This window comes from Lissotriton helveticus, chromosome 6 (genome assembly GCF_964261635.1).
Source record: "Lissotriton helveticus chromosome 6, aLisHel1.1, whole genome shotgun sequence".
Taxonomy (NCBI): Eukaryota; Metazoa; Chordata; class Amphibia; order Caudata; family Salamandridae; genus Lissotriton; species Lissotriton helveticus.
The window spans coordinates 1,891,638,542-1,891,658,568 of NC_136067.1; the positions used below are offsets into that span (position 1 = coordinate 1,891,638,542).

General features: G+C 44.2%; 1 protein-coding gene across 3 annotated transcripts in view; it reads right to left on the reverse strand.

Moving 5' to 3' along the window:
* Window positions 1–5,342, reverse strand: part of SUSD4 (sushi domain containing 4) — a 157,575-nt gene extending 152,233 nt beyond the window's left edge. For 2 of the 3 annotated variants that reach the window (XM_078649835.1, XM_078649834.1), the window contains exons 1-2: window positions 5,100–5,210; window positions 4,174–4,312 (exon numbers count right to left, since the gene is read on the reverse strand). In XM_078649835.1, coding sequence (XP_078505961.1) covers window positions 4,174–4,312; window positions 5,100–5,159 — 199 coding nt within the window. In that variant the 5' untranslated portion in view covers window positions 5,160–5,210. The other variant, XM_078649837.1, reaches the window with a different exon arrangement.
* Window positions 5,343–20,027: the final 14,685 nt, after the last annotated feature.

The following is a 20,027-nucleotide window of genomic DNA, read 5'->3' on the forward strand; positions in this document are numbered from 1 at the left end:
GCTGTCTCCCTTGGGAGGCAAAACAACAACAATAGGTCTCGCTGGCGAGACCTAAACAGCACGCTCCCTGCCTACGTGTTGCTGCCTAGAATGAAAGCAGTCAACCGTTCAGGCGCTGCTAAACGTGCATCGTGTCCCGATTTCCGAAAACTACATCGGGACAAGTCAGCATAGGCAAATAGGTTCTTCACAAAAAATAACACAACATCACTGCTCTTCTCAGCACCACAAATCACCTCTTTCTTTGCTATCGTTTGAACAAGCACTTCCAGGAGCTTACTTTACTTTCAAACAGAAAGCGCAGTGACACCAGGACAATAAGAACTCCTGGAAACATTAAACCTATGCTAATATTTCAGTTGGCTTTTTAAAGAAACAAAAAAACACAATTCCTTTAATTGCACCAGGAGATCTCACACACAGGCTGTACTAGAATATAAACGTTGACCCTAGCGCCATGTTAAAATACATAGTATGCTCTTTCATGGCTATTTTTTAATAACACCACAGCTTATAACCCTGCTTCAAGGCACACACACACACACCAACAACAACACACCTCTCTCTTTATATCGTTGATTCTGAACTACACTTACCAGACCGGACATTACATTTCTGCAGCAGGTACAGTGGCACCATGCCCAACACAAACACAATGAACATAAACCAAAACTTTATTTCATCCATCTACTTATTCCTCTTTTGTCCACAGACTCACGTCACACCTTCCCACTCCCTCATGCTTTTCCAATGTCCACACTTCCATTCATGCAGCACGTCTAATGGCTCCTGGAGGGTAATTTCACTCCTTTGTGCACAAATGTGCACGTTGTAACATTTACCTTCCTGTTACTTGTAACCAAACAGACACCCCAATCTTAGAGTCACTCTGAGACCCGCCCACAGGTCCAAGCACCTCCAAGCTCCTCTCGAAGCTTCACAGCGCCTATAGATTCTTTTAACACTTTGCCTCACATGTGTCTATTAAACCTCACCACACAACAACAACCACACTGCATCCTTCATGCCCTTCCACCATGGACATGACAAAAACATCAAAACAAGAAAAACTTGCAAGGAAGGCAACCATTTCTCGTTACCATTATACACAAATCTGTCCTGGTCAAAGGGTTTGCTTGCTCTCCCTCCTTTGCCACAAGTACTGCCCATTCTTTCAATGAGGTGCTGTTGGCCACTAGTAGCTATGAGGGTAAGCCACAACTGCGGATCTGAGTACCAGCAAACAACAGACACATAGAAGTGTATCAGGAATATACAGGTAGTCCCACACCGGGTGGGTGCAGGTCAGCAGCTCACATGTCTCCTTCAAAACCTCAGTGCGAGCCTAACAAGCACCTGCATATTCAGCCCTGACACAAACAAACAAACATTTGCTGTACAAAAAAAGCATTGATAAAGACAATAGATCTTGCCTATCCGACATCTATTAGCTTTGACAATATTTTTTTATCAATGTTGTATCCCAGCCCACCTACTCAGCAGAATAACTTAAAGTTTAAATGAAAAAGCTATCAAAAGGTCGAAGCTGGCTGCATTATAGCACTTTTTTGTTTGTTTTAACTTTCAGCCATGCTGTACAGTATGACTTAAAAAATTTAAATTGCAAATAGTAGAGATTTGGTATGTTTATTTTAAACTTTCAACCATGCTGCACAGCACCCACACAACTGCACAACATTGCTGAAAATATTATAAATCCAAATAGTAGAGATTTTGATTTTTTTTTTTATTTCAACCGTGCTGCACAGCACTCACGCAACTGCACAGCTTGGCTGAAAACATTATAAATCCAAATAGTAGAGAGATTTTAAATGTTTTATTTGCCATGTTGTACAGCTGGTGGCTACAGTGATGCAGATAAAAAGGTCTTGTCACAATTACTGATTCACAAAACATGGTACCCTGCCACCACCACTACATGCTAAACCCACAACAGGGATGATAGTCCACTGTCTGCTAAATGAGGTTCCGCCAGATCACAGCAAAGGTCCACGACCTCACTCGTGTAAATGGGCGAGCCTAGGCCTCTGCGAACACAGTGGATTAGTGAGAGACTAGGGCTAAAATCAAAAGACTGGAATACCAGCTACTCACAGTACACCATGCAGGGGACATTCACGTCCCAACACCTTTCAATAAATGAAAAACTGTAACCTGAAGGCAGACTTGAAACACACAAGAATGAATTAAAAACAAAGTAAAGAATGGAAAGAAAAAACACAGACAAGGTGAAATATGGGCCCACCAGTCATGGGGCATGAATGCACTTTTTTTAAGCAGCTGCGAGCATATGAGATGGAAAATGCGGTCTCTGATAGAGCGAGAGAATCAAAAGCTGAAGTGGCCTGGACCATTGACCCATGCTATATGCTGTGGTGGGTAGGAGAAAAATGTGACTGTCAGCGGAACAGACCAACTGATAAAAACGGGCTGACCCAAAGTTCTTTTGTTTATGTGTAATTTATTTATTTATATATTATTTTGATTAAATGAATCTGGAGAGGCAGGTTTAGCATACTGAAAAATTGTAACTAGGTCAAAATGTAAAAAAAAGTCCAAATGATGAAAACAGGTGCAGCAACTAACTTTAAAGTTGATGGTGAAGACGCACATTTTGTGGGTAGCTTGTCATCTGGGGTCACTATGAATATTAAAGGGTCCAGTAGTCAAGACATGATCAAGTTAATACTGCAGATTAACACTGGACAGTTGTGTGATGAAAGACTTGGAAAATATTTTCAAATGCAATGATATATATAGAAGAACAAAAGTTAGAATTGTGCCAGATACGGTATTCCCATGACGGTGTGTGGATGGCAATGTTACAAAATGAAACAGTACAGGAAGATGCCTTTGAAGTGTGGTGTTGGAAGAGACTTCTAAGAATACCATGGACAGCCACTGAAAAGAGATGTATCAATGACTGACTCAATGCAGAATTTTCATTTGAAGAGGACATGACCAGATTGAAGCTCTCATACTCTGGACACCCAACGTGAAAACCTAATTCTCAGGACAGGTCTGTGAGGCTCGGCAAAGTCGACAGAAAAAGAGACAGAGCACAAACAGTGGAAATTAGGATGGCCACAATCATGGCAGCAGTGAGTGCGCCACTGAGAAGCCGGTCCTAGGATGCTTGTTTCCGGTCCAGGGAGGACCTGGCTTGGCAGTTTGGGTTGGACTGTTCCCAGGAGGCACAGGGTCAAGACTGATTTGCATATGGCCAGGTCTAAACTGGGGTGGCATGGTGAGCAAAAGAACAATGGATTTAACCCAGATCTTTTGACTAGGGGTGAATTTTTGGATTTGTTCTGCATTCCGTCCATCAATTGTGTGTCTTTTATTGAGAAGTCTGAAGCACCAAATATCCCTCTGTGTGGTCTCCAGGAGCCATCGTGAACTTGCGGTACCCAACAAGCCAGACTTAAAAGAGTAACTTTCCTAGTATCAAGGAGAACAGTGTAGGATGTTAAATCTGTGTGGTTGTCCCAGGACAATGCTTTTGAACTTCCTTCTTTGACATTGCTAGAGGCTCTTGTGTACACAGAAGGAGGAGTGAGGCCTATGTTTACACTGCAGTGAGGACGTTTGCACTGCCATGGTGCTTCGGGCACAACCGATGCCCCCACTTGCTATTGGGCACTAAACTGCTGCGAGAAGCATCAAATGTAGGCACACTCTCAGGAGTAGGAATGGCAGTAGGTTACTTCAGCTAAGACCCGAAAAAGCACTGATTGGGTCCTGCCCTGATGGTTCTAAACAATTCTGCTAATAGTGTCAATAATGCATCATGTTCGGTGCTGCGTCTGTAGCCTTCAGTCCTGTACGGGGGCATAGCTATAAATGGTGCAGCAGGTACAGTGGCACCTGGGTACGGGGGTATGAGCGAACCAATGAACCCTTATTATTCCTCAATCTTACAGTCCGAACCACCAGTCAGAAGGCCTATGTCCTTGCTTTCATGGGGTCCAGGGCCTCCTTCTACATCACTCTGTACAGAGCCTTTACACCGCGCGTTAGAAATTGTGCAGTAACGAGACACAAACAAAAGCACTTGGACCTGGCTCCCGGTCTGGTGGGGGAGGGGTGGCATAGGTTCAGTGCAGGCACCGCGCTCATTATTTCTCAAAGGCAGCGAGCAGGGTTACTCACAGGGGGAGGCGCGTGCAGGGCCCAGGCTCAGCGCGAGGTGCAGGCACAGCAGCAGGGCGCCGGGGGAGGGGCCTCCTCTTCTGGACCTCATTCCATGACACATTGTCGGCAGCAGGGGGCATCCGGGGGCCGCTATTGTCTGCAAGAGAAGAGCAGCAGCGCCGTCAGCGTCGCCCGTCCCGCGAGGCGGCGCGTCACCCTGACAGGACCCTCTGCCCGGGGGCACCTGTCATTGTTTGACAGAGGCTGCTCTCCTGACAGGAAGCGGAGCACAGGCACGACTTTCCTCCCCGAGCTCTGCCTGCAGCCGCCCTCACAGGCACACACATGGCCACGCACCTCTGGGACACATCTTTTCTCGGACTCTCGCGCTCCCTGGCGCACGCGGCATCCCTCCTGGGAATGCCCGAGCCCTGCCGTTCAACACGCCCCTGGGTCCCCCATTGTGCATGCAGGATTCCTGCCGTTCAACCCCGTGATCTCGTCTGCATTCTCTTGTCGGTGCACAAGCCCTTCCGGCCAACCCCCTAATCGCCTATACTACTATTGTGCATGCACGAGCCCTGCCGTTCAAACCACAGATCTCCCACACCTCTGCTTGCATGCATCAACACTACTATTACCTCTCGTGAGTATACAGTGCTTGCAAGATTCCTACCTTATAAACCCCTGGGCGTCCTCCACAGAGCAATCATGCATGCACCCCGTCGTGCAAGCCACCTGGTCCTCACCTCCTGCAGCATGCATCAATTCCGTCGTGGCCATCCCATCACCATCTCTTGTGCACGCAACACCCTGTTTTCCCATACATATGTAGTTCATGCAAGCGCTCTGCCATATATCCCTTTCCCCTGACTCCTATAGCACTGCTGTGCATAGACGAGCCCCGCCGCACAGCTCCTGGTCTCTCTTGTGCATGCACATACCTTTGTATTGAAAGTGCAACCCTTTGCAAGCCCGTATCCCCCCTCAGAGTTCGTGTGCATGCCGGAGCGCGTGCATTCGTCCCTTGCAGCTGGAAGCCTGCTTTCCCGGGTTACCTGTTCCGACAGACCCCAGAGCAGCCGCCGGTGCACGGCCTCTGTGCGCGAGCCGGGGGCCCTCCCCTCTTCTCACGTTGGACCTGGGATCTGAGGTGCGCATGCGCGAACGCACACCTGTCGGTGACCGACGCCAAATAGGGTAGCCGGGCTCTCGTGAGTCGCGCGCTTTCACCTGTGAGTGCCTGCGGCGTTCACCGGGAATCCCCTCCCCCTGGGCCAGTTACATTTGCAGCACACCCCCTGAGAGCGCGCCCACGGCCAAGGACGGAGCATCCTCTGGGCGCTGCCGGGGGGAACCGGTTCAATGCCCGCGGCTCCAGCAGCCGCGCTGCTGAGGAGGGCTGACTCAGCCGCAGATGCTGTGAAGGGCGGTGATTGAGCACCGTTAAATGACATAACAAAACTTGTTAATTATAACTCCTAGAATCATCAGAATTGGGATATAAACAACGACAAAATCGTTATTAAGATATAGAAAATAAATTATCCAGAGGAAACACATTTCTTCGAGATGTAAGAAATGGGCAATTTCGATTGTTTGTTGGCTGCTTCGCAGGTGCGAATAGGGAGGGGCCTAGCAGGCGAGCGCATGATAGACATATACTCATTTACTGTCGAGCCTTGAGCGGTCTCGCGCCCTTGTATACGCTTGGCCGTGCCCGGCTGTGAGGTATGCTTGCGCGCCACTACAGGAGTCAAGGGTCCCTCGAGTGGGCCAGCCGGCCCGGTGCCTCATTACACCACCCGCCCTTCAGTTTCGTTAATCAAATGGATTTAAGTGGGCTGAAAAAATGGGGGGTCTCTCACAGGGGCGTTGTCAAGGTAATTAAGGGCGTGGCTTAAAAACACATAAACCAAAAATCTGTGCTGCTTAGCATAGTGTGCCGCCCGACTTGTATTTGGCTGCTTCGGTCAATGGATCCAGATATATGATACAACAGGTAACATCATACCTACAACAAGTCAGGACTATTGGCTTTGTCAATGGTTGTTAGTTGCATAAGATAAATAAGCAGCAACAATGGCCTGCATATAATATTGAAAAAGCTTGCACTTAAACCCCTGGTGACACCACAGCCAATGTTGCAGCTCCTGAGTTTCAAAAAGAGAAGGGAAATCCAGAGAGTAAATGACTCTTTTAATCCCTCCCATGCTGGTGACGGAACCGCTCCGTCACCAGCCTCGGTCGCGCTGTGCTGGTGACGGAGCGGTTTCGTCACGGCCCGCTCGGCGCACCTGCGCGGCGCTGATTTCGCGCCTGCACGGCGCGTTCTATTTAGCGGGCGGGGCTGTGACGGAACCGCTCCGTCACAAGCACAGCGTGCCCAAGGCTCGTGACGGAGCGGTTCCGTCACGAGCATGGGAGCGCCGCGCGGCCCCCCCTTCCCCCTAGCGCTGCGGCGGAATTGCCACCGCAGCAAAGGGTTTAAGGATTTCCCTTCTCCTACAACGCTCACCGGGCATGACGTCATGCCGTAACTTCTCCACTAGTGAGAAGGGAGCAGTGTGAGCACGCGCACATCGATGTGCCTGCTGTCACTACAGTCCGGGAAAAAACGGACCGCCTGTGCCGGGGCACAAAACAGAGCCCGATAGAGACCCGTTTCGAGGCATCCATTAAAAAACTGCCGGTGCTCAGCACCCGGCCCACTAAAAGCCCTGGTTAATCATTTGGACACAACTTCGGGAGGCCCACACAAAGTCCATCAGTCACTGAGTAGGTTAAGAATTAGACCGGTGGTTGTACTGCTAGCTTGGAATGGCTGCGGGGGTGGGGGTGGGGGGGACGGGGGTGTTGTCCTCCCCTGTGGGTTCCTCTTGGCTTGAGACCTCCTTCTCCTGGTGGCTCCACAACTCCTCCGGTTCTGTACCAGGACACCTTCCTGACGGCTGTTTTCTAGAGGTGGATGAGCCAACAAATTCAACAAATTAACAGGGAGACCTGAGCTCGGATTAGGCCCGGACTGGGAACCAAACCAGCCCTGGTACATTTTGTCTGACTTGCCCCTGCAGGGTGCATAGCGAGTGAACCTGGCCACCAGGGCCGGCTCCGGGATGGGGGCGTAATTTTTATAAGTAATATTTATTTTAAAAGCACAAACCTGCTGGCCTGTTCCTGGCCTCCATCAATTTTTGTAGGCATCAATTAAAAAGTCAAGATAACTCCAGTGATTAATCGTGTTCCTGGAAAGAGACCCGGAGGTTTGTCTAGTGGAAGTTTTGACTCATCCACAGGTAGCGCAGAGGGTTAAAATGCCTGCTGCTAAGAACGTGTACCATGAAGATAACAAACTGCATGTAAGGAAAATAGGTCAGTGGGTTACTGCTCCTGTAGGAGAGCTCCTTTTGTTATTTGTCGTTTGTGAGTCAAAATCGTATTACAGAATATTGAGCTATTACCTGTCATCAAAGAGCTGTCTGTAAACTGCAAGGTGAATGTTAGAGCTAAATGTTTTTTTTTACCCAGTCTTTCATTATCCTAATTTTGCCAAAAGGGTTCATTTGGGTAGAAAAAAATTCTTGTTATTAAAGAGAACCCCTAACAATCATTTCACATTTTAAATTCTGAATTTGTGCTTTTCCAGAATAAGGACTCTTAAAGTATATTGCCAACCAGTATTGATGACATGTTACTCCTACACTACACCTTGTAGTCCTGTCTGATGTAACATTTCCTAAACGCTGATTTACACACCTATGATTGTCTCTGTGCAATGTGTGTGTGATGTAAAGTGCTCAGACACCTTACACTGGTATGAGTGGTGCTATAAAACTAAATGAATCCGAGAGACAGTGGTTCTGGAGACTTGAGGGGCACTGTTAAAGGGCGGTGGTGAGGGAATCCGCGGCAGAGGTGGTCATTGGGGGGTGCCAACAGACATTGTCGCACAGGGCGCCACCAGCGCTAAAGCCAGCCGTGCTGACCACTACAAAAGGGGGCTTTCAGTGGTCCTCCCCCCCCCCCCAAGAAATTTGAGAAAATGGTGCGTTCTACAACACATTTATCATTATATATTCAATTGTATTAGCTTTTAAAGCATATTAAAGGATGACCTTCCTGTGCACCAGGCTACAGCAATCTTTGTTGGGGCTCTTCAATGATTCCCTCACTATTACCAACAGTGTCTCCCATGTCTCCATAGCTCCTCTCTTACATTTATTTAATTTGTTTTATTGCACCTCCCATACCGGGGTAGGGTGTCGGAGCACTTTACGTCAATCACACATACAGAGACAATGAATCATACATGTGTAAATCAGTGTATAAAAATGTTACATAAGACAAAGGGGACTACAAGGTGTAGGATTCATGTCATCCATACTGGTAGACATTTTTAAAGAGTGCTTGGTCTGGAGAAGCACAAACTCAGGATTTAGAACATAACACAGTGGTTTGGATTGACTTTAAAAATAAGAATTTATTTCTACCCAAACAAACATTTTTAGCAACATTAGAATAATGAAAGATTTGGAACAAAATATAACTTTCTAACCTGTACCATGCAGTTTGCAAGCAGCACTTTGATGGCAGTTGATAGCTCACTGTGCTAGATCACGATTGTAACTCAGGAACAGCACAGTAACAAAAGGATCTCTGTTACAAAAGCAAGCGATGCACATAATATACTGTTCTTTGATATGGATTGTACACATTCCTTGCAGCAGGCATAATAACCCTCTTGACCTTTTCATTGTTGCTTGAAAACTGCTGGATATACAAGGAACTTTGCAGTGCTTTTAAAACTGCAGCACTGCTACAAAACCAGCCCTCACTAACAACACCGTCCCCCACCTTTCCAGCCTTCCAGGGCACTGCCTGATACGGCCAGTCTGGCCTTGGCTCAGGTCTTAGAGCCCGTCCACGAGCCGAGCCCCAAATATATTAGGTGTGTAAATCATATAGCAAACATCACGTAAAATATGATAGCATCTCTTCAAAATTCAAAAAAGTGTATTTCTTTAACATATGGAAGCGTTGGCATTAAAAGGGCACATTATAGCACTGCATTGTAAAGTACTTATTAAAAGTGATAGTTTTGTACAACTGGTATTTTAACCTCGCATATTTGAACGTGCTTTCATGCCCAATAATGAAAAAAGAGTTTTGGGGAAATGAAATATTTGCCTAATATCACACAACTTAAGCAGTGAAGCTGTGATTTATCCACATTTTCTGGTTTCACTTTGTAGAAGTCAGCCAGTAAATGGGTATTTATTTGTTCCATTCCATTCCAATCTACTTTATTTTGGTCACAAAGACCATAAAAGCACATATCAAAATACACAATAAAATATATACAATTGTTCCATATATATTGCACAGCCAAAAACATGTTTCCGCTTTGCGGTGTAGGCAGTTCACTTCCAGGGGACCCCAAAACCCATGGTATAATGAAACAGTGCATTATCTAGGGGACAAAACCTAGTGCAATTCTACAATGCTGTACAGTCGACTCTAAAATGATCAAACTGATTTATTTGTCTTTCCTTATGTTAAGGTGGTGTTTATACCGTTTAGGGCATTTATGAAAACATAGCACAAACATGACCTAAGGTTTTGAAGAGCTTCACACGAGCACCAATGACATCACAAAAGGTCACAATAATTGTTTATAGGCATAGAGAGATTAAGTGATTTGCCCAGAATCAGAGGACGTTGAGCTGACGCTGAGACTCAAATTTGGTTCCCCATTTCCGCAGTCGGCAGCTCTGACTGTAACACCACATCCTTGGTAGAGGGAGGGAGGCAGGCACTAGTCACATGAACACCTCAACAAAGGACCTGCTCCTACTATATGTTTGGATAATGATCCACCATATATCTCTTAAAGGATACACCCTATTTAGAGTGTCACCGCATTGGATCTAATTATCACAACTGCCTCACAGTGTCCTAGGTCACAGCTTGAATTAAAATATGTGGTATTGTGTCTGCTGGTCCGCCCTCCCATCAATGTGCAAAGAACTTCAAAGAGGAGAAAAACCCGAGACTATGAGGCTGAAGTCTCAAGACTCCTAGGAGCACGGCAACATTATACACCTCGAGCAAAGGACCCCACAAAAGAGTTGCAAAGTACTATATCTATGTTGGTCTCCGAAGCCAGAGAGAAGAAATGGCTGACACACAAAGAGGCTGAATTCCTCTTTAATCCCAAACCCAGGGTCCCGGCATTTTATATTGTGCCTAAAATTCATAAAACCCAGCGTCCTCCACCTGGGCACCCGATAGTGTCGGGGATTCAATCTTTGCTTGAACCCTTATCCCAGTTCTCTGATTTGTGCTGCAATGCATCGAGATTGCATTAACATGTAATTTCTTTGCATACAAAGATCAGCTATACCTCCAGATCTCCGGGACTTCAATGGGGGCTACTTTTGCCCCTAGTCTTGCCTGCATTTATGTAGGCCAGTTTGAGTCCAACTACATCAATCGTTCCACCAATCTCTTCCAGAGGAATATTGTCCTCTGGAAGAGATATATTGATGATGTCCTGTGTATCTGGTTGGGCACGGAAAGGGAATTACATGATTTCCTTGCCTGGTTGAACACATTGGATGAATGTCTTAAGCTCACATGGACAATGAACAGACATATCTGGACTTAGACATACAGGCCATGGACAACAAACTGATGACAAGTGTACATCAAAAACCCACCGATAAAAACTCGCTACTCCATTATAGATCTTATCATCCTAGGGCACTGCAAGATAATTTACCGGTGGGCCAATTTCTGCAATATCGCAGAAACTGTACGTCCACTCAGAGTTATGTTGAACAAACAGAGGAACTGTCCAAAAAATTGGTGGACCGTGCATATCCTCAAAAGGTCATCAAACAAGCGAGGAAGAGGGCTCTCAACACACCCAGGAATGCTCTTCTTGAAAGGAATTAAAAAACCCGGAATGACTGCATTCCAGTGGTTATGACTTTTGGACCTTGCTCCACTAAGATCAGGCAGATCATTAGAAAACACTGGCATCTGCTTAGTACTGCATCCATGAAAATGCCTCAACCAAGGTTTGCTATTAAATGGTCCACTAATCTCCGGGACCGGCTGGTGCATACACGTCCAGTGCAGGAACTCAGGGAGTCTGGTGTCCCCCCAGGGCATTACCCCTGTGGGGGGTGTACAGTGTGTGCACTCACAACAGCCACCAAAAGTGTGACTTTAGAACATGGGAAGACGTGGCATCTGAACAGGTTCAGTAACTGTAATATGACTAACGTCATTTACAGAATTACATGTCCTTGCGACCTGCATTACATTGGTCTTACAACAAGAAAAATTAAGATCAGAGTGCAGGAGCTTATTAGCACACTGAAGTCAGGCAAACTTACAACTAAACTTGTGATGTATTTCTATAGGTACTGTATCGATTCCCCTATTCCTGACCCTGGTTTGGTTAATAATTAACTAGCAGCCATCCAACGGTGCAAAAACCGTTATCTGATTAAGCCACACCACGGCACAGAAGCGCGTTATCTGATTAGGTCATAACGCATGCCATCTAATTAGACAAGCGATATTCCTCCAGCCCCTGATAAGGAATACGGAGTTCTCAAAACAAATCAAACCTACAGCGACCTGGGAAATTCCCGTAGCCATTGTTTTGATTTCACCGAGAACTTCAGTAAAAGAATGTGCAAACGAACCCGTTCGTATGACATCCTTATTGACGTATATATGTCCATCCTTACGTCAATCTCGGCACCTTTAAGGTATAAATATTACCGACATTGCCTTAAGCAAACACACGCGGTGGTAACGAGATTGGAGCAGCGAGACTTGCCGAGGAGCCCAGCAGAGAGCGAAGCCCACAGGCGCTGCCCCGCCTTCCTGACGCGCTGAGAACGAGACGCTGCCTTTCTCCTGCCGAGAAATCCAGCTCCGGCGCTTCCAAGCAGCCCTCGCAGGCAGCTGGAATATCAAGACCTGGGATAAGAGATACCAGCCCTCCACCATTCTAGATCTCAGGTACAGAACTGAATAACCCCTTGCAGAGAATTCTTGAGTCAGTCCCTTGGCAAAAACAAACTTAACTTAAACTGCTACTTATCTACTCCCGCCCACGTATTAGGCTTAGGTCAGGTACACTGGGGTAGGCGTGGTTAGAAGCACCAGTTGAGTACGATTAGTCAAATGTATATATGTATGTATCTATTTTATCCATTTTAAAGTATCATATGGCTCAGAAACCATATCAATGCTTTTTCAGTATTATTTTATAATTCTGTCTTTACTGTATGCACTTTACTTAACTATAAGTATTGCAATAATAGCGATCCATTTCTCTTGTACGAGAAGAGACTGATCAATAAATACCATCTTTTATTGAACACGCCCGTCTCTTCCTTTTCTCTACAATCTGGTGAAACTAAGAATGCACTGAACTGACTGAGTAAAATAAGTTGTCTTTTGTTTTCACACGACTCTAGAGATACACTCTTGATTAGGGGAGAGCAAAGTTGTCATGTTCTATGGTTGTCAGAAACTAAATCCCTTCTTGTCTATCCAGGGAGGTTAAAATCCTCCTTGCCTATTCGAGAAAGTTTCTAGTGAACTCTGAGCTAGCTGGCAAACACAAAACTTTAAGTCTAATATCGTCGGTAGAAGACCTAGTTAACCTCTGCCCTAGGTCTATACTATTGAAGATATTATTCCAATGCGCAGAGCCTATTGGGATGATAGGAACTACACTACATGGCGCCCAACGGTTTGGATAGGCGATAAAACTAACGCAAGACATTAGAGTAACTCAGTCGTGCTTTGTCACACAGAGCCCCTTTTTTCCCATAATACTCCAAAGACGTCTGGAGTGGGTGAAAGGTCATATCCGCCAAACTTCGCAGGAGGAGACTCCTATGTATGATTCTTGGTTTATTCAACGTTGAAGGATACACTGTTCCAAAATATTGTGCATCTAATCTTTGTTTCCGTAGAAACCTGATCTGTAAACAAACAGAAGAACCTTCCTGTCGGTAAAATGACAGACAGTGAAGAAGAAAGAGAGACAGTTAGAATAGCAGCTGAACTACTAGCAGCTGATACTACTATGCAGGGAAATGACCCGGATATAATACTCATCCCGGTCAACATAAGAAAATCTATAACTTTAAAACTTATAGAAAATGGACTGACATCGAGAGGTGGTACAGTCATATTCGTAATTGAGGCACACGAATATCGGCAGACAGAGGTATTCTATTCATGGATAAATTTTCCAGCAGCAAACGCTGTAACAAAGGTCTTCCACTATTACAAAACAGAGGAACCTCCTGATGAGTACATTCCTTTTGAGGAGGTGGAAATACCACTCAAATTCCAAGAGCACCTGCTCTTGTTTAATGGCGCCCTAAAACATAATAATCACATCACCAGGCTCGGTCCACTAGGTAGACCAGGAGCAACGTGGCCGTTCCTAGCCGGATACACACCACATCCAGACATTAAAGAAATGCCTGCACCAGAGCTTTTAGCACAACTAAAACAACTAATTAAAATACATAGACAATTAATCCAATATGTAATGCGGACTTCAACAGTCCAACCAGCTATTAAAATTCCACAGCCGACCCCTACTCAGGGGAACACAAATAAAATTACACCACAGAACATACAGTCCTGTCTAGGTAAAGTACCCGCAAAACGGGAACAAATACCTTTCTGGCTAGCACAAAAAATCACTCAAATAGAGGCTGTGTTCCCAGATACAACCTCTGTTGAGAAACACAGGATTCTGACTATCTGTCTTCCAATGGGAATCGCACCACACGTGGAGGACTGTGACACTTGGGGAACAGTCTTTGCTTCCATTTACACAAAAACACATGGTGTACCATCCATGTCAGTAATTCCAGATGTGCTAAAACAAATTCAAGATGAATATGGTCCAGAACCCGCTTTAACTCTCGGTATGAAATTACTGAAAGACTTCAAGCAGGTCTTGGCAATATTACTAGCCAACATAAAGGGAGAAGCAGCAAATGTGGCGATCCGCCAGAGGTTAAAAGAGACAAATATAGCAGACCAACCATCTGAAATTGCCAGAATCATAGAAAAATCCTATGAAGAACTAGGAAGAGATAGTTTGGGTGGAATACCAGTGAAACCCCAACTAGTTGAAAGTCCTGAAAAGGTATTTATCAAAAATAATCTGAACACTCAAAAAAAGAGCTGGGATGGAAATAAACAATCCAATCCTAAAGAAAAAAGATTCCAGTCCAGAGGAAGGTCTCCTCGGCGGAGAGAAAGATCTCCGGACCAAGGACGCAAGTCTCCCCAGAGTGAGCCCTCTGTGAAAAAATACAACCTTAGAAATAGGGATAATATAAAAAAACCTGATAGATATCAAGATATTGATACACGTCCCTCTCAATCTTTTCAGACTTCCTCGCAGAAATCGGAAAGAAAAGGACGATCAGAACACAGGGAAGAGCACGTCAAGTCCAAGGACAAGGAACCTGCTCATCTGAATAAAAAATTACAATTTCCAAAAAAAGAAGGTAGCCAGTATTAAAGTAATCAACAATGCCGAGAATACTGAGGACACAGCTGAAAAACGGAGAATGGGCTCAGACAATGCTAGACAGCGCAGCAGAAGTGAGCATAGCTCGCAAAGTCCTTATGAATCATCTGGAGACAGTGGACACGAATGAATACATTCAGGTGGAAACTGCCGATACCAGAGTTAGCAAACCTCATAAAATATATGAAATAACATTACGTATAGAGGGGGATAAGACTAGAAAAATAAGGGGTCTATTTTGGGATAATCTCTCCAAGGGCTATGACATCCTTCTAGCTGAACGAGACTGGCCACCCGAGTTTGTCAGGGAGTGCCCACATGGCGAAGAAATAATTATGCCTGCCTTCTCAAATCATATCCCAATTCATAAAAAATATACACTTGCAAGAAAGTGGGCAGTAGCTCAAGCTCCTGCTTTATATAAAAATCATGTGGGATGGGATGAGGACTCTCCTCATCACAAAATCCAGTTGAAATCACAACCTACTGCACAGAGGCAGTACCTGATTAAGCAAGAAGCTAAAAAACAGGTAAAAGAGATCCTAGATCAACTTGAATACCAGGGGGTGATTGAAACTTGCACCTCACAAATGAACAACCCTTTGTTTCCTGTCTCCAAACCAGACAATTCATATCGTCTTGTTTTGGACTACAGACACCTGAACTCATGTTGCAAAACCTTTGCAGTACAAAACTCGCATAATGCTGCACTAATGAATAACATAATGCGCAAAAAATACAAAACAACATTAGACATCTCTAATGGATTCTTTTGTCAGAATATAGCACCAGAAAGCAGATATTTGACCGCGTTCTCAATAAATGGCGCGCAAAAAAAATTCTGTTGTTTACCCAGGGGTTCAAGAACAGCCCAGGATTATTTTCAGCGAGAGTAACAGAATTACTACAAACATATGATGACGAGGCATTATCTTATGTTGACGACATCTATCTAACAGACTCTGACTTGGATACTCACTTGAAGAGAGTGAACACCATAATACTTGGGTTCGCGGCAGAAGGTTACAAATTCAACTTTAAAAAATCAAGAATTGCCCATCTAACAGTCCTGTTTTTAGGATATGAACTATCAAGTGAAGGCAAAAGCCTGGCTGACAATTTCCTAAAGAAATGTGCTGTAATCCAAGCACCTAGAACACTAAAAAACCTACAATCAATTCTAGGCTTCCTAAATTTCGGAAGAACTTACATTATAAATTACGCAGAAAGGGTCAAACCCCTTTATGATCTAATAAAACCAGATTTTAAAAGAATCAATTGGACTCAAAAACACACAGAAATTTTGAGATCTTTACAAACAGACATGTTAATTAAAACAAAATTACAAACACGTGATAACACACGCAACCTTGTGATTCGAGTTATCCCAGGAAGATGCGGATTCACATACCTGACCTCTAATGAGGGAGAAAAGGTACCAATTGCATACAAATCACACTTGTACACAAAAGCTGAAATGAAATTTAGCCCAACGGAAAAAATTCTGACCGCGGTACAGACTGCTGTAGCAAAGGAGCGGGCTCTAGCACAAGGTAAACGAATAATCATCGTGACACCGATACCAGCCCTGGAGGCGGTAACGAAGGCAAGCATTCCGAATGCTAAAGCACTCCATCCAAGGTGGATACAGTGGGCTAACTCTCTTGCTGCAACAGACGTGGTATACGAATTTGATCCCAACTTAAAAACACAAGAATTTCTCCAATATGAATTTGAATGTCCTCCGCCAACCGAAATTCTGCCTCTAGAACATTACGGCTGTATAATATATACAGACGGATCAGCACAACCCGCAGTGGGGGGTAAACAAGCTTACAGTGCTGCGTGCGCGATTGTTAAAGGTCAATGGCACGAAGGAAAATTTAAACCACTGGTCACTAAAACGCAATCTCTAGGAGATTGTACAGCTCAGCGAGCTGAACTACTGGCATTCAAGATGGCGCTTGAAAATACCGATCGAGAATTCCCCAAATTCATAGTGTGCGATTCGTATTATTGCGTTCAGTCTTACAATGAATACTTGCAGATCTGGGTTCAGAATGATTTTAAAGATGCGAAAGGTGGCACAATCAAGCATAAAATGCTTTGGGAACAAGTAGTTCTTTTACAAAAAAAACTACAAAAAACTCACGTGATACATACACTGAGTCATCAACGTGATGGCGTTCACGTTGCAGGGAATTCATTGGCTGATGAGGCAGCGAAGGCAGCTGTGCAAACGGCTTCCGTAGCTGCCATCACCCGGTCAAAAACAAAAATAGACAGCGAAATATTACAGGCTGTCAGCGCTACAGTAAAAGAAGCGATAGAAACACTCCCAAAAGGCTTTCCAGTAAAGTACTCATACATAACTGATGCAAATAATGTTCCGTTTGCTCGAATCCCTGGAGTGGGGGATAGGGCAATTCCAAACATGGAACATAGGTTAGGACTCATCATAGCGGCACACGAAGGGCTTGCTTCTGTACATGCTGGCGTTTCAGCCACAGTATCATTACTAAAGCAGAGATACTGGTGGCCACAAATGAGAAGACAGACAAGGAACTATGTTCTAGAATGTGAAATATGTCAAAGAATGAAGGTATCAACAGTGAGACGACCAGCACAGACGCCCCTTCTAATCTCAGATAAACCATTAGCCTGTGTTTATCTGGACCACTGTGGTCCCTTACAAAGGGATGGTAACTATAAATATATCTTGGTCGCAGTGGATTCATGTACGAGATTCATATGGATGTGGCCCCAGCGATCGGCTGACGCCAGAACTGTTATAAAAGATTTGCGAGTCTTTATCGGCACATACGCAATTGGCATGCTACATTCTGACCAGGGACCTGCCTTTAGCTCGCGAGCTTATAAGGAGGCCATGACCAGCATGGGCATTGCATTGCGGTACTCTTGTCCGTTTCATCCTGAGGGAAACGGAATCGTAGAAAGAAAAAACCGTGACATAAAGCAATCTATAACAGCAAAGGTATTAGGTTCGGGAGCTGGGTGGGTCAAACATCTAATAAGTGTCCAACGTAGTCTAAATAACCTGCCAAGAGATTCTCTGAGGGGATTCAGTCCGTACGAACTACTGTTCGGGACTAGAATGATGATCCAAGATCTTGACAGTCAGACTTCAGTGGTTAAAGATAAATGCTTTGACATCAAACATCGTTTGGCTATTTTGCAGGACTTAAATGAAACAAGAAAAGACCTGAGCAACATAAAGTTGAAACAACAGCCAACAACCACTGAAGAGAAACCACCTGTCCCAGCAAGACCTGTCTGGATTCCAAAAGTCGGGGATCTAGTCAGAGAGAAGATCGCGGTAAAGAAGGAATTTGGGCCTTCTTACAGGAAAGCAGTTCCTGTCTTGTCTATCAACGGGACAAGATCAGTAGTACTACCGCCCCTTGCTGGTAAAAAGGAGAACAGAGTTGTATCCATCGACTTTGTAAAACCACAATCATGTGGCCGATAACAAACAGTAGGCCAAGTGGATTCCCAAGAAGTAGTAGAACACCGATGTTTGCTACAAATCCAGAGGTTCAAACTAAGAGGCTAATCACATTCGAAATGCCCACAGAACATCAACAAGGAATATGCAACAAAGCAATGGAACTTGAACCTCTAAAAACCCAAATAAAAACATTTAGTCGAGACACACCAACTTACAATGAAGTAACATATGAGTATGCTGATAAAACAAAGGAAACTTCTAGAACAAAAAGTAATCCAGAAGCAATTGGAACAATTGACAGAACAGCATCCGGCTACTTCATCAACTTCGATGATTCATCTGAAGATCTGAGTGAATCTAAGAAACAGCCATCAACAAAAACTTTTAAAGATAAAGCTAAGGAACTTTTTCAACAGCTGAAAGAAACCTATCTGATTTCCCCATGGATTGAATTTTGGGTGGCCTTAGGTGCATTTATCCTCATACTTTGGCTCATCATGGTACTATGCTTGGGACATTTCATTGAAGGAAAATATGCTAAAATGGACACAGCAAGCCAGAAAATCAACTTGGTCCTTAAACCACACACATCTTCACACGTCGAGAAAAGAGAACTTTCTTCAGTGAACTTCACAGCCAATCCTATACCAGGCGGTGTAGCATGGGACAAAACTGATTATGAAATCTATGGTCCGGTTGAAATCCTGAAGTATCCACACCAATTCAAGATCTCATTGAGTGACTTTGTAAAAACCAAGCACATTTGCTGATGATTGGGACTTTGAAAATATTAATGATATGATGTCTGATCTTGTGATGTCTGCTAAATTTACAGAACATGATTATTTGCAGGGTTCGTCTAATTATGATCAAATGTTCTGCTACAACCACTATGGTAACCATTATCTACACAAATCTGCACAACCTAGAAATGTTTTAAATTATAACCAATGGGAACATTGTGCTACTCCTCCAAAAGGTAGCTCGAAAACATTTTATGATAAATATTCATACTTTTCAGGGTTTAACAGAAGTAATGCAGAAACATTTTATTTCAAATTGTCAAATAAGACAGGTATGAAGACCATGCTTACAAACACAAAATTGATATATTCAGATTCATTTTTTGAGCGAATGAATACATTTGGTTTTGATTTCTGGAACAATAATATTGAAGCAAAAACTGTTTGGGGTACAAGAGATTGGCAAGTACAAGGTATAGAATCATTGTTTAGAGCCTGTATGATCCCAGAACAAATTATATTTTTGAATGACACTATTCAACAAACTACCTGTCTTGGCTTAGCCAAAATCAAAGATTTGAACAAACCATCTATTCCAAAGCCAACAGTGAACGATAATAGCTCTATAGATGTTGAGATAGACGTAAACCATATACTAAACCAAAACAGAACACATCCTGAATGGAAACAATGGTTGATCTGGCCCACAGATACAAATAACTGTCAAGACAGATTCCTGAACAAAATACAGGGGTTCACATTGACCAGGCCAGACCCTAGATATTCCCAAAGACAACATCCAGGGATAGTAACCACCTACAGCGTGGGCAAGCTCTGCCTTCAATGGCTGCAAACCTCCACACTGGCAGAAATTAAGCAACACCTAACTTTACTTACAGAAGGTGCTGACTTGCGTGATTTCATTATGGGACCACGCAAACAGCGTCAAAAATGTTTCATAGCGGCCTCTATATATGCAGCTTATAACGAAGCCCGGAAAGAAACTCAAATTGAGACAGCAGAGAAAATACGGGAAATTGACCGTATTAATTTGGAAAAATCACTTTCT